Raw genomic sequence first — 15,396 nt, forward strand, 5'->3', positions numbered from 1 at the left:
TATGGGGCTTTGCTCATGCCAATCTTGCCATTTCCTTTGAAAGCATTCAGAAAGCATTCAGAACCGCGCCGCCCGTTTTATTCTCTCAAATTATTCACGTCATTCTAGCGTCACGTCCACGAAAAGAACACCAGGTCTACCTGACCTTTGGTAGCGTCGCAAGTACTTTCGTCTGTCTTTTTCATAGAATATGCTACTTTAACGCTTCTCTTAAAGAAAATAATTTCACCACACCAAATTCTCGTCTCGCGTCGACCATCAACAGAAAATTGACGTGCTAGTCTTCCGTTTTGCCAAGAACAGCCTCTGAATGGAACCGCTTTCCCGCCTCCACAATCTCAATTTGTGACACCACTAATTCAAGATCGCCGTTCAAAGTGTCATAGTTTGATTTTGTATTCTTGCCCTGCACTGCAAATATTGTATATTTTCGCCACGTCTTTCTGTTGTGCCTGCTAATCCTTGAATATATGTATAATAAATAAATGAATAAAATGTGACGTCATCACCGTCTTGTATGACGTCATTAGTGATACCAAAAAGTAGTAAATAGAACGTAAATTCTGAGAAATTATAGGTAAATAATGTGGAATAATATGAGTTAGGGTGTGAGCGTGGAGCTTATGCATGGAAAAGCTAAATAGCTTGCAAGAGAAAAAGGGCTACCGAGCTCCGCCTTAAAATCCAGCAAGCACTCGATTTATTGCTACATGTGCCGTTCTGGAGTTTCCTTACGCCGCCGAACTTTGATTTCGCGAAAACTGCCCCAACCGTCCGAAGAGCTGCGTGTGGCTTTCCAGGGCTACGTTATCTCGCTGCCCTAGTCCAAGAACTTCCAGGTAGAGCAAATCGGTAATGCTGACCAAACGTCGGTTTATCTGGATGTGCCATAACCTCTCATCGTGCTCGAAAAGGGCTCCAAACAAGTTTATGTCCGGTCCACTGGCAACGAGAAAACGGGAGTCACTGTCATGTTGTCGGACACTGCAGACAGACTCAAGCTCCCGCCCTATGTCGTCTTCAAGCGCAAGTGAGTGCCTAAAGGTGAGCTGCCGCCGAAAAAAATGTGGTCATGAGATCCCACGAGAAAGGCTGGATGAACGAGCATCTTGTGATTGACTGGATAAAGTCCGTCCGGTGTAGGCGGACCGGCGCGCTGTTGTCGTTCCCGTTCGTCCTCGTGCTTTACGTATTTCGTTGCCTTTTGAATGCCGTTGCCGTTGTCGAGGCTGTTGCGTGAATCCCGGGTGCAATCATGTCTCAGCTGCATCCTTTAGGTGTTTGCGTGAACAAACCGTTCAAGGACGCGGTCAAGCGGTGTTACGCAGATTGGATGCGCTCAGGTGAGCCTGCAGTGACGTCGTGTTGGCGGCTGAAGCGGGTTTCGCCAGCCACGCTATGCAAGTGGATTGTGGACGGATGGGTCTGCATACCATAGGACCTTGTGCGTCGCGCATTCAAGAAGTGCGGCATATCGAACGCGCTCGATGGCACAGATGATGGCACAGAGGTTCGATTGATTCTTCGACCGGTTACGATGGGTGTGTCCTCTGCGAGGTAAGGAAAATGCTGCCTAAATCAGCCTTCCACAAAGAATGCAGCATAGTCACATGAGAATTTTCAGCATGTGCAGTTCTCCCATGTTTCTCCCTGTCGATCAAGCCACTGTGCCGTTTTTCTCGCCAATCGTACAGAATGAATATGTGCCACCGTATGTGCCACAGGAACGCATCACCACAGAACGCATCACCAGTTCAAGAAATGTGGTTGTCTTTCAGAACTACTGTAATGCATCTTATCGGCAAATATATTCCACTTAGAATAATTCATCAGTCTTCTAACGCCCCTTGGTACAATAACCATCTCAAAAGATTATCCAACAAAAAATCCAGACTTTTTCGTTCCGCCAAAAGGTCATTAAACGCTGATCGATGGCTAGCATATACATCCGCTGCGAAAGCTTATACAAGCGCTTTCAAGACGTTCAAATTTAACTTCTTTAACTCAACCCTACCGTCTCTGTTGAAAACTAACCCAAAGCGCTTTTGGAACGTTATGAAATGTACCAAAGATAGCGCTATAAGTCTCATAAACGATTCAGGTGATCAAGTTCCGAATCATCTTTGCGCTTCTGTACTAAACAACACGTTTGCCCAATCATTCTGCACAGAAAATTTAAGCCACTATCCCCCTTTTACATCCCTTAACTTTCCAGCGATGGATCCCATTACCCTGGACCCAGCAGGTATCCGAGCCAGAATTTTCACGATAAAGCGGTCATCATCATGTGGTATTGCCGGTATTAATTCCAAGTTTCTCCAAAACACTGCAGAATACAGCTCCATCATACTTACCTTTATTTTTACTACATCACTTAACGACAGTGCCCTACCCATTGATTGGAAAACCGGTAAGGTTACCGCGCTTTTTAAATCGGGAAACCCACATCACCCTTTGAATTACAGACCCATCTCATTAACTTCGGTACCCTGCAAAATTTTGGAGCGCATCATTTTCACTCACCTTGTAAACTTTCTTGAATCAAACAATTTTTTAGCCCTTATCAGCACGGTTTCAGAAAATCTTTTTCTTGTGAAACACAACTAATAACATTCACTAATGACTTGCATGCGTTCTTGGACTCGGGTTTTGCAACGGACTGTATTTTTTTAGACTTTTCTAAAGCCTTTGATAAAGTTAATCACCAGTTACTTATCTATAAGCTAAGCCTTCTAAATATTGACCCATTAATATTCAAATGGATTTGCAGCTTTCTTTGTAATCGTACCCAATATGTAACCATCAATGACAATGACTCACCAGAGGTGCCAGTAGAATCGGGTATACCACAAGGCTCTGTGTTGGCGCCTTTACTTTTCCTCATTTACATTAACGACCTGCCTAATCAAATCACTTGCTCTATTTGTTTGTTTGCCGACGATTGTGTAATTTACCGAAAAATAACTAATGATACTGATATGCTTACATTACAATCAGACCTTGATAACGTTACAACCTGGTGCTCCCGCTGGCACATGAATCTTAACCCTTCAAAATGTAAATTCATGAGAATCTCACGCAGCCAAGTATCTTTTTATACCTACCATCTTAACAAAATGGCACTTGAATCAGTATCTTGTTATAAATATCTCGGAGTGCATATTACAAATAATCTCTCATGGAAACGACGTATCGAACACATTACATCAAAAGCTAACCGCATGCTGGGCTATCTTAAACGAAATTTTTCACTCGCACCTTCTTCCCTGAAAAAACAGCTATATGTCACCTACATTCGGCCAAATCTAGAGTATGCATCCTAAATATGGGACCCTCATCAATTAACATTAATTAACAGCTTAGAAGCTGTGCAGAATCGGTCCGTTCGTTTTATTCTTAACAATTACCAGCGCACAGCAAGCGTAACTAGCATCAAACTTGCCCTCAACATATCTCTCCTTTCCAAACGCAGAAAAATCGCTCGCCTTTGCCTGTTCCATAAAATATACCACTTAATTCCTACACTCAAATCATGCCTTATCGAACCAGCCTCTTTTACTTCTGCACGCTTGGACCATCGTCATAAGGTGAACATCCCATTCCACAAAACGTCTACCTATGGTAATTCATTTCTTCCAAAATCATGCCAGGAATGGAATCACCTACCGGATCCACTAGTCCGTATAACTAACACAGATAACTTCCGTAAGGCACTTACTAATATTATCTAGTATGCTTTGATATGAATGTATAACGAAGCAATTCCGTTTTCTCCTGAACAGTATTGTTGATAAGTTTTCTTTTTTTATTATCTACCTAATCTGCAAACATTGTATATTGTATTATACTTTATTTTCTATCATTCTGTGCTTATTGTCTCACTCTAACCTGTCCTATACACCATGTATTTATATTTAATCTGTATTACTGAAGTTTTCCGTTTTTCTTTGTATAATTATATTTTTACCGAATTATGCTTTTTTGTGTCGCTCTCGAGTTATTTATACGTTGTACCATGCATTGTAATCTGATTAATATTCGTGTTTCCTTTATCCTTTCCTGCATACTTATCTGTATTTATTAGCCCCTCCCCTCTGTAATGCTTCATTGTAAGCCCTGAGGGTACTATAAATAAATAAATATAAATAAATAAATGCCAAAACCATAATGGAATTCTCAAATGCACAAAGGATTCTGAAAGTGATATGTCCGTGCTATTCGTGACACGTCTCCCATTGCAGGTTCTTGTTATGAGCTCCACTTCTTTTTCTTTTAAGAGATAGCAGAGCTTTGGAAACGTTGTTTGACCTGCAGCATCTTCCACCTTCCAAATTATACTGTCGTTGTCAATACATCCTCATATACCATGTACATTAACGTGCGTTGTACAGTAAGTACAAACATGCAAATGCTACGTAGCTGTAGAGAACTAAGGTAATGTTTGCCCTCGCTTGGGCAGACTCTGATTATTTCTTGCATTCCGCCTAATTACATAGTATTAATTAGCTAACCAACTTCTGAATTATTACAATTGGAGGAATAATGTATTGCGGCGTGTTGCTTACGTTGAATGATAGGAATATCGTGACACTCTGTGTAGTAAGCACTACATAATTCCTAAGGAGTTATTGAATTTGCAAAATTGCCGCCCGACAGGCCGCTCGAGGCGCTTTGCGCGTATTCGCAAGCTTGTTTCACGTAGCATATAACAATCTCATTGATATGTATCGGGAGTTTTTCACGTTGCTCTAGAGGTTTCTCACTTACACTTTCATTAAATTTTAATGTTTGAGTAGGTGAATAATTATTGAAGACTAATTAAGTAATCAGACGGAATGAAAAAAAAAACAAAACAAAATAATTTGAGCATCTCCTAGTGGCGGAAAACAATACTGACTCGCTTCTGTGCAGCTACGAGGCGTTCGCATACTTTTAAAACTCTGGCTCAAGTTAGCCGAGATACCCTGTCGTTATATTTAAATTAGGTTGTGGGGCTTTACCTGCCAAAACCAATTTCTGATTATGAGGCATGCCGTAGTGGAGGACACTGGAGAGAGAGAAAGAGAGAAACTTTATTGTGATTCCAAAGATTTGAAGGAGGGGTGGTCGGAGCCTCTCAGTCCAGGGCCCCACTGGCCTCTGCCGCCTGCCTGACCTGGCTAATTAAGGACTTTTGTCCTGCCAGATCGGAGCGGGCGAGCTGTGCCTCCCACTGCTCCATTGTCCTACTGGTGTTTGGCCTATGAGGGTGCTTAGTGCACTCCCAGGTTATGTGCATTAGGGTAGGTATGCCACCGCACCAAGGACAGTTGGCCCTATAACGAGTGGGATACATGGCGTTTAGCAATTTTAAATGGGGGAACACCCCGGTCTGTATTTTACGCCAATCGGCGGCCTCTTCCCCGTTAAGTTGTGGGTGAGGCGGCGGGTATTTTCTTCGGACTCCACGCTGATGAGCAAGGATGTCTTTGGCATTTAAATTGGTGGAATTTTGTGATGGGTAGTGCGGGTGGTTGGGGTTAGAAGAGGACGCCGTCGCTCGGTTAGTGAACCCTCGAGCTAACGCGTTAGCCTTTTCGTTCCCCTGTACCCCCGCGTGGCCCGGGCACCAGAGTAGGCGATGATAGTTGTTGAAGGATTTCGGGATTATCGCGAGCCTAGCCGCAGTCACGTGCCCCTTGAGAAACATGCGACATGTCTCCTGGGAGTCCGTGACCACGACCGAGTCCCTTTGCGAACGCTCCGCGTGAGCGAGTGCGATCGCCACTGCTAATATTTCAGCCGAGGCTGGGGATCCCGCCGTGGCCGACGCGGTAATTTGCTGTTGGCTGACAGCGTTCACGACTGCCAGGGCGTACCTCCTTTGGTAGCGCTGCCCGGTCGTGTGTGCATACAGAGCTGCGTCCGTGTAGTACGTGTTGTACCTATGGTTGTTAGAGTAGGCTGATTGAATGTGTTGTGCACGTGCTTTGCGCCTTTCTTTGTTGTACTCTGGATGCATATTCTTTGGAATTGGGGCTACTGTAATTTTGGATCTCATCGAAGGAGGGAGAGGTACGGCCTGCTCTGTGAGATAAATGGGGTATGCTGGGATATTGAGTCTAGCCAATATTGCCCAACCAGTTTTTGTGAAGCTGAGGCGCTCCCTCTGTCGCATCAGGGTGGCTTGCCTCAGTTCGAGGACACTGGAAGTTTTCAGCCCCTGGGGTTCTTTAACGTGCGCTTAAATTTAAGTATACATGGTTGTTTTCGCATTTCGCATTCGATCGAAATGCTGCCGCCGTGTCCAGGATTCGATTCCGCGACCTCGCGCTCAGCAGCCCAACACCATAACCACGGAGCAACCACGGCGGGTGCCCTGTAGTTCACTCGTAATGAATCGAGTATCAGAAAATTCGTGCCGCTCTGCGGTTTTTTTCTTCGCCGGCTCATTAGGCTAACTTTTTTTAGATAACCGCGGCTGCTCGTAATCAAAGAGTTGGTCTGTAGCTCTCGCTTAGAGCAACGCAAAACACACGAGTAAGAGGTACGCTAATATTGTTGAACTACGCAAAGGCACGACTAATCAGGAAACGCAGTCCTGTCCGGTGTCGCACTTTATGACAGCACAACACGAGGTGAAGGCCAAGGCACAAGCTTGTCACTAGCGCCACACACACCACTCCACAGTCCGACGACCACTCTTCCTCAAGCTGCCTTGGTTCGGCTTTAGTTCAACCCGAGCCATGCCTTAATTACTCTGATTCGGTAGAACGGGTCGTCTCGGTCTTTTTCGTTGTACTGGGCACACGGGCTCGTCGCTTTGTTCCTGAAGTCCCCGAGGTGGGCGTTGAGGAGCAGCAGTGACATGCCCGGCCGCAGGAAGGTGGAATTGTCGGCCAACTTCTTGATCTGCGCGTGCAAGCAGAAAGGCGTTTTTTTTTCTTTTGTTTTACGGATAGGGCTCACTTCTGGAGCACAGCTTGCGCGCGTCACAGTCAATTTGGAAGATGCCTCGGACAGGTTTTCACACTGTACAGACGAGACGCTTTCTGCAACGTTTCTACACAATAGAAAAAGAAAGAAAAGGAAACTAATTGAGCACAGGTCGGCAAAGCGCCGCGAAGTACCTCGTATTTTTCAGAAAAAAAATTTATTTCTGCGGAAGAAAAATTTGTCCTGGTAAGGGGATGGAACCCGCGAACAAGGCCTTTCCGTGCAGGTTGCTTTGAGTTCTATCTACGCAGCACGCCAGCTGATTGCTGGCCAATTTTTTAAGAAGTGCATTTGTTTGGGCGAGCATGCAGCAGTCCATAATAACTACTTGCTGCGCACTAACTGAATGACGAAGGACAGGGATTTTGACGAACACAAGCGAACAGTTGCGCTTGCGTTCGTGAAATCCTTGGCCTTCGTCATACAATGGTCGCAACAATAATTTATTATGGTGAATTATTCGGTACCCTAAATGTAGCCCGAACCCACAAGTAAGACACGGCTCCGAGTACCTCAGAAATAAAGCGTGCGATCATTTCTTTTTCATTGTGACACCCACACGCATGTCCTTTGTAAGTTCGCGTTATACTCGGGTCGAATACAGTTGTTTTCCTCAAGTTTTCCTCTCGTGTGTACAGACTCCGGCTTTTCGCGCCTGTCATGACGCCGGGAAAAAGCGCTCGGAAAATTCGTCATCCAATGCAGGTTGCAAACTAGCTGCGCCCGATGTAATGCAAATAAATATAAGCAATTGCTGCATTCAAAAAACTGAGAACGGTGCAGGGGCAAGAGAAACGAGGCTTCGTGACGTCTATGCAGCCGTTATTTCGTCACAAACGTCAGGAACAGATTTTAAAGTCTGCCCTTTCTGCTAATAAGCTGAAGTACTCCCGCCTACGGAAATGCAGGTTGAGTTTAAAGAATAGCATTCTTAGTGCTGGAATGGAATTTATGCTTTTCCATATTGCCCTGTCAACGATCTTATTTTCCAAGCAGAAAAAATAAATTAAGACTCCTGGTGCAGCAGGTATGTGTAACTTCACGCGCATCTTCGGTTCTGCCTTGCAAACGGTCTCATTAAATTGTGTCGTCTTGCTCGTCGATAATTCAGGCAAGAGTTGGTGAACCCGCATGTGGCGCCATCTGGCAGACATTCGGGGAAACGACTACTTTCGCCTCCGACGTTGGTCTCGGAGGCGCACGTGACATAAGAGGTTGCACAAAACTTTTCCAAAACTTACAATACCAAAATAGAACTTTCTATCCTGGGTAAAGGTGTCCTGTTATGCGTGAAACGAGAGGCAGGAAAACAAGAAATAAAGTTTATGCCCTCATAAAAGAAGGCGTCGAATGATAGTGGCACAGATACACCTCAATTATACAAAACCACGACAGGCGACGCCGTCAGAGGGACAGAGACCTTCGCACTCATGGCGAATTGTGGGATTGTGCGGGAATTTTACCAATGTACAGTTCAATCCTTGGATCCAGCTGTTTCTGTACTCGGTCGTGTATGTGCCTTGCAGGCGCGTCACTAGATGCCTAATTAATTTAACACTGCCGCGTCGGGATCTCAATGCTGCAATGGAAGCGGCATTACATCGCTGGCACGTGCGCCACAATAATGCTTCCGACATCATTTAAGTTTGTCACCCGATGGGAAGATCGATCGAATCTTCAATTCCTCAACCGGACAGCCTTAAGGAGCTCGAGTCGTGGAAATGCCAGCGTTGGTGGCGTTATGACGTGAAAATCCTGATTGATCGATAGGGTCGTGAATGCGAGTCACGTGGTGTCGTTCTAGGGAACACGACAGGTGATGATCACGCAAATGCGTGGCCACCTGTGTAAGGGAGGAACAGGCAAGAGTATAAACCAGCCAAGGGGCCGCCGAGTTGGTCTCCGCTTGGTGACGGAGTAATTTGACACTACAGGACTCGTCTGTCCGGAGTAGTGGACCGATGGAAACTTTCCATTCGTCGGCCCGGGAGTCTGCCACGCGGCGTTGCCACCCTGAAATTACTGTTCGTCTGTTGGGAATGGGTTTACCGATTAAGTGCAGGCTGGGCCCGCTCTAGGCCGCCGAGAGAAAACACGTGTGCGATGGGTGCGGTGACGTCTACCAGTGCGTGGTGCTCTTTTGACTCGTCTTCTTCGGTGGGTTCTGATGGAACGCGTACTCCTGCTCGGCGGGGAGGTCGGCCACGTCAGACCGAAGCGGGGAAGGCGGGGATGAAGGCTGGGCACGCTGACGCGATGCGCCAGAATAGTTTCCTATAGGATTCGGAATATAGTGCGAGAGAGGCGGAGGCAATGCGGAATAAGCGGGCCAGGAATCCGGAGTATCGAGCAAAGGAGGCCCAAGCCAAGCGACTGAGACGCCTATCCGAGGAGCAGCCAGGAGCACGAGAGAGACTCAGCCGGCCTGCTCGGGTTCCGCTCGCGAAGGCGAAACTGAAGAGTCACCCAAGATGTTAATAAATACTATTTCAGTAGTGCCCTTCAGCATAGCCATGTTCTTGCTGCGGTTAAGCTAGGGAAGCACTGCAACACATTTTATTCGAGTGTGAAATTATCTACCCAGCTGTCGGTTTAGGCTCCTCTGGCCTCTTTGAAGCCTCTGGGTTCCGAGATAGCAGGGGTAAACATTTCCGCAAAAGAGCTTTGTAAGAGGCGCTTGGATGTTCGGTGGCCAAACAGCAGAGAGACGTAAAATAAGGGAGGTATAAAAACACAAAATTCCTAGTAGTGTTCAGAAAGTTTGATGCTGGGAATCCTTCGTGTCTGTGTGTGTTTGAAGAAGATTGGTAGGAGATTAGGCCAAATAAGAACAAGAGCTTGGTGGCGCAACCCACCACCCTGTTTGAGAGGGGTGATAATAGCATCCATCCATCGACCATTCCATCCGCGAATGAACCGCCATGTTCTGAACCGGGGGACTTCTATGAAACTTCGCTACCAGGTATATTGCATACCAAGGTACATTGAGATCGCCATCATTATCATTATCATAATTTACGTCCACAGCACGACCAAGGCGTCTCCCTGCGATCTCCAATTACCCCTGTCCTGCGCGAACCGATTCCAACTAGCGCCCGGGAATTTCCTAATTTCATCACCTCGCCTAGTATTTTGCCGTCCTCGACGGCGCTTTCCTTCTATTGGCACCCATTCTGTAATCCTAAGCGTCCACCGGTTACCTAATCTGTGCATTACTTGACCTGCACATCTCAATTTTTTTCTCTTGATGACAATTAGAATATTGATTATACCCGTTTGCTCTCTGTTTCGAACCGCTTTCTTTCTGTCTCTTACCGTTATACCTAGCATTCTTCGTTCTATCGCAGTTTGCGCGGGCTTTAATTTGTGCTGGAGCTTCTTTGTCAGTCTTCAAGTTTCTGGCTTGTATGTCAGCACCACTGAAAGGTACTGATGGTACACCTTCCTTTTCAGTTAATGACTATCTTCCAGTCAGCAGCTGACATTTCGGCCGTGTGCGATGCAACTCATTATATTCTTCTGTGAATTTTCTTCTCGTGGTAAGGGTTTCACGTGATTGATAGCCCTAGGTAAACGTACTTTTTCAGTGACTCTAGAGGCTGACTGGTGATCTTGAACTCTTGTTCCCTTGCTCTGCTCTTCATGATTATGTTTGTTTTCTGCATAATAATCCTCAACCCCACTTTTACACTCTCTGTTAAGGTCCTCAATCATTTGTTGTAACTGGTCTCTGGTGTTACTGAACAGAACAATGTCATCTTGAAACCGAAGGCTTCAGGATATTCGCCGTCGATCCTTGCACCTAAGCCTTCTCAGTTTGTTTGCTTGAATATTTCTTCCAAACACGCAGTGAATAGCACTGGAGAGAGTGTCTTTGCCTTACCCCTTTCTTTATAGGCATCTTCCTACTTTTGTTGTCTTGAATTGAGGTAGCTGTGCAAACTCTTGTAAATATTTTTCAAGAAATGTATGCAATCGGCCTGTAGCATTATTTGCTTAATGCCTCTATGACTGCTGCTATCTCTACTGAATCAAATGCCTTTTCGTAATCTATGAAAGCCATACGGTGAAGCTGTTTGTAGTCTGCGGATTTCTCGATGACCTGATAACATGGATGTGATCGATTGCAGAGTATCCCTTCCGGAAGGCAGCGTTTTCCATTGGTTGACTAAGTCCAGTGTTGCCCTTATTCTATTGCAGAATATCTTGCTGAATATTTTATATATTCATCGGAGTAAGCTAATGGGCCTATAATGTTTCAATTATATAATGTCTCCCTTTGTCTGGATCAGTATTATGTTTGCATTCTTCCAGTTTTCTAGAACCCTTGATGTCGATAGACACTTCGTGTAGAGTGTCACCAGCTTTTGAATCATTATGTTTCCCCCATCTTTGATTAAATCGACTGTTATTACATCCCCTGCCGCTTTACCTCGTTTCATGTTTCGCAAGGCCCTTCTGACCTAATCGTTAGTTATAGTTGGAGAGTCTCCAACCTGTTCATTACTGCTTCCAATGGAGGTAACGTGGCTCCTCTGGGTGCTGCACATTTCTGTATAGAATTCTTCCGCTGCTTTTACTATACCTTCGACATTACTCATGATATTACCCTGCTTATCTTTCAGTTCGCACCTCTTGGTTTGTCCTGTGCGAAGTTTCCTTCTGACTAATTTCAGGCTGAGTCCATTGGTTACGGGTTCTTGAGTCTTTTAAAGTTTAGTATATCACTTATTTTCGCCTTGTTGATTAGTTTTGACAGTTACACGAATTCTGCTTTATCTCTTGAGTTGGACACTCTTGTGCTTTGTCGTTTCCTTATTACGTCCTTTGTTACTTGGCAGAGCTTGCCTACTGGTTGCCTTGGTGCCTATCCTCCCACTTCCATTGTTGCCTCTCAAGGCAGCCTCGTTACGGTTTCATTCATTACCTCTATGTCATCATCATCTCTCTGTTCTAAGGCTGCATATTTGTTTACAAGTGCCAGTCGATATTTGTCTGCTTTTGCCCTTACTGCCTCTAAGTTGACCTGTTTCTTCACTAATTTTGCTCTTTCTCGGTTCAAATTGAAGTGAATCCTAGCCGTCGCTAACTTATGATCACTGATATTTACCCTACCTATCACTTCTACATCATATGCTATGCTGGGATGGGCAGAAAGTACGAAATAAATTTCATGTTTTGTTTCACCATTAGGGCTTTTCCAAGTACGCTTTGTGTTGCTTCGCTTAATGAAGCAGGTGTTCATCGTTCGCAGCTTATTTTTTTCTGCGAACTCCACCAGCATCTCTGTTCTAGGGTTCCTAGAATCGACGCCGTTGTTGCCACTTGCTTGTTCACCAGCCTGTTTTTTCGCCACTGTTGCATTGAAGTGGCCCATTACTGCAGCATACAGAGTTTGCACTTCTCTCATCGCTAATTCATCATCTCCATAAAACTGATCTACTTCATCACCCTCAAGGGTGGATGTTGGAGCGTAGGTAGGCTTGTACCACCTTTATTCTATACATCTTATTATGTCTGACTGCGACTACTGCTACACTCTCAATAATGCTGTAGAATTCGTCAATGTTGCCCGCTATGTCCTTATGGATTAGCAATCCTACCTTGTATTGCTTCTTATCTGGGCGAACTCTATAGCAGAGGACGTGGCCATTACTCAGTAATGTATAAGCCTCACCTGCTCTTCTAATATCACGAAAGCCGATGATATCCAAAACAATGTCTGATAGTTCCTCAAAGAGTCCTGCTAAGCTATGGTTACTCGACAGAGTTCAGGTGTTAGAAGTTGACAGGGTCAGTTTTCATTGGCCACCTGTCCGGATCCAGAGATTCTTGGTACACTCTGCTGCGTGCAATCTTATTGCCTTTCAGCCTAGCCACGTGCTTGCGGCGCTAAAGCCAGGGAAAGAATGCAACACATTTTATTAGGATGTGAAGTTATCTTCCCAGCATTGGTATAGCTCCCTAATAAAGCTGTCAATCGTCTTGTAGTTCCCCATGAAGCTGTAGTGGCGATTTACTTGGTAAACATTGCAACCACGTCAAATAACGGACAATGTATTTTTGCCCGACTGCCTCTCGACCCATATTGCTGGCTTCCTTGACATTGGGAAATGAATATGGCGCATCAAGCAAACAGGAGGCACGATGAATTGTCCCAGCCAATTTCATCGACTGCTGGCTTTGGGAGAGGGGACAACAGTACGGTAAAATATTGTGCCTGGCCAATGCACAGCAGGCCTTGTCCTGCAAATGCCCCATCATCTGAGATGCGCTACATGTGTGCGGCTCACACTTCGCTGTTCTTCACAAATAGCACGTGTCCGCCTGCATTTGGACGTCGCACACACGCCACGTGATCTGCTCGACAACACGGGTTCCGCAGTGCAATAACATCGCGCGGCGTTTAAAATTGAGGCGCGCAACACGGGGCGCACGCGTGCAGAAATATATTCGGGGTTCGCGCTTTAGGTGTGCAGGGAACTCACCTTGTAGAAGATGGTATTGTTGCTCTCGAAGAGTATGACCTGCGATATATCGGCCTCTGATTGGGCCACCTCGACGCCTTCAAATCTTTTGGCTCGGTTGGCCTGGATGTTTGCTAGGCAAGGCTAGAAAATAAGAAGAGCGGAATAGCATATCTTTGTAACAAAAGGTAGCGTAGGAAAAAAAAAACACGATCTTCTGAGACCGCACGAAGAACGAGCGATCGTTCTTCGTACCCCTTCAGAGGGTTGTAGGAAGCGAGCGGTTAAAGCGTATCACTGCAGGAAATAGACGCGGCCCGGCACGGGGGCACTTGTTGGCTTTTAGGATTTGTTGCTGCATACGTAGATCCTCCATACCCTCATACGTAGAACCGATTGGGGGATCAGTTCTCTCCTCTGAACGGTAAATGTTTTAGCTGTTCCAAGCCGCATTCTTGAATTTATGTATCTTTTGCGTAGTGCTAGGCGGACCTACTAATCTTTCCGGCGTCATGCGCATCGCACTTCAACTCTGGAGCCAAAGAACACAACTGTGTTCGTAAATGTAAGTTACAAATTACAGTAAAGTGTAAGTCGTTTACGTGCACATGCTAAAACTTTGAAATATCTTGCAACAAGGCACCTCGTATGACACGTGACGTCACGGACACATACTCTAAGATCATTTACGCCCTTAAAGATGAGTTGCTGTGTAAAACTGTTTTATTACTCGCTTCTTTATTTATTCACGTCGCCCCATTTGGCCTCACGGGTTCCAGAATCGGAGCAAGAACACGCTTTTTGTTGCGAAGGTGCGATTTTTAAACCAATATACGCCCTTATTCACATTTAGGTTTGTGCACAGTTGTACCGTGCAGTATTACCGCTTGGTCTAAGAATTTCGCGTCTGCAAGCACGCGAATTCGGCGACATTGTGGTGGTCCTGGACATCTTTCTTTCCTCCTCTCTTGACGTGAAAACCAATTTAGATAGCACAATGACACGACTAGTGTTGCCTACATGTATTGTCTACCTGTTGCGTAGGTAATTGCATATACCTGTTGCGAGGCAATTGCAAATAGCTTTCGTATTGCCAAGTAACGTGTTCGCAAAATGAGCTTGGGATCGCGAAAAATAATAGGAAAAGTTTACCACGACGTCGAAGTTGGTGACGTAGAGGCTCTTGCACGGCATGTTGACCAAATCTGAGTCGACACCTTTCTTTGCGGACTTTAGGGTGTAGACGAGGGTGCCCAGTTCGAAGGACAGCCCCACTTTGGTGTTCGAGGGGAATTGCTTGTCTCTCGTCATGAGCGTTGTAATGGTTTTCTGCGCGCAGAATGCAGAAATAAAATAAAAACCAGTAACCAAGTAATACAGGAGGCGGTTCTTTAAATGGCACATACCAACCTGGCAATATATCTATTGCCAAGCCTGTATATGCCCTATATATACATTATATATATATATATATATATACATTATATATATATATATATATATATATATATATATATATATATATATATATGTATGATAGATTAAGGCCATGGAATTCTACCGTCATCTGCCACAAAACGATGCTGGGCTTTTAATGCGATATACTTATATTTGTCATGAGGCAAATAAGCCGACGTTGTCTGCAACGAGTGACAGCAAAATTATCCTCACATCGCCGTCTTGCACGACGTCATTAGTAATACAGAAGATGGGTGGTGCAAAGGCGAAGGTGAAGTACAATGGAGGTAGATGAGGGTGGAATAAAGTTGGTACGAATTAGAGCAAGTAGATTAAAGTGTACTAAGGAAGGCTTAAGGTTCGTACAAATTAGAGCAAGGTAGAATAAGGTAGAGTTGTGAAGACATACGGCTTTTGCATTCAAATCACGTGTAGATACTTAAGTGTCAATTTATTAGTTTGTCGAAGACGTCTGAGCTTTGCGACCTCTTTTGAT

General features: G+C 45.1%; 1 protein-coding gene and 1 long non-coding RNA gene across 3 annotated transcripts in view; one reads left to right on the top strand and one right to left on the bottom strand.

Moving 5' to 3' along the window:
* LOC139053063 (uncharacterized) overlaps positions 1-15,396 on the top strand; it is a 407,344-nt gene that overhangs the window by 270,523 nt on the left and 121,425 nt on the right. The gene's annotated exons all lie outside the window — the stretch shown is intronic.
* The window catches only part of LOC139053059 (uncharacterized), a 57,180-nt gene continuing 48,304 nt past the window's right edge, over positions 6,521-15,396 (bottom strand). For both annotated transcript variants that reach the window (XM_070530195.1, XM_070530196.1), the window contains exons 13-15: positions 14,595-14,771; positions 13,464-13,586; positions 6,521-6,891 (exon numbers count right to left, since the gene is read on the bottom strand). In XM_070530195.1, coding sequence (XP_070386296.1) covers positions 6,709-6,891; positions 13,464-13,586; positions 14,595-14,771 — 483 coding nt within the window. In that variant the 3' untranslated portion in view covers positions 6,521-6,708. The remainder of the gene's footprint in view (positions 6,892-13,463; positions 13,587-14,594; positions 14,772-15,396) is intronic.

Source organism: Dermacentor albipictus, unplaced genomic scaffold (assembly GCF_038994185.2).
Source record: "Dermacentor albipictus isolate Rhodes 1998 colony unplaced genomic scaffold, USDA_Dalb.pri_finalv2 scaffold_63, whole genome shotgun sequence".
NCBI lineage: Eukaryota > Metazoa > Arthropoda > Arachnida > Ixodida > Ixodidae > Dermacentor > Dermacentor albipictus.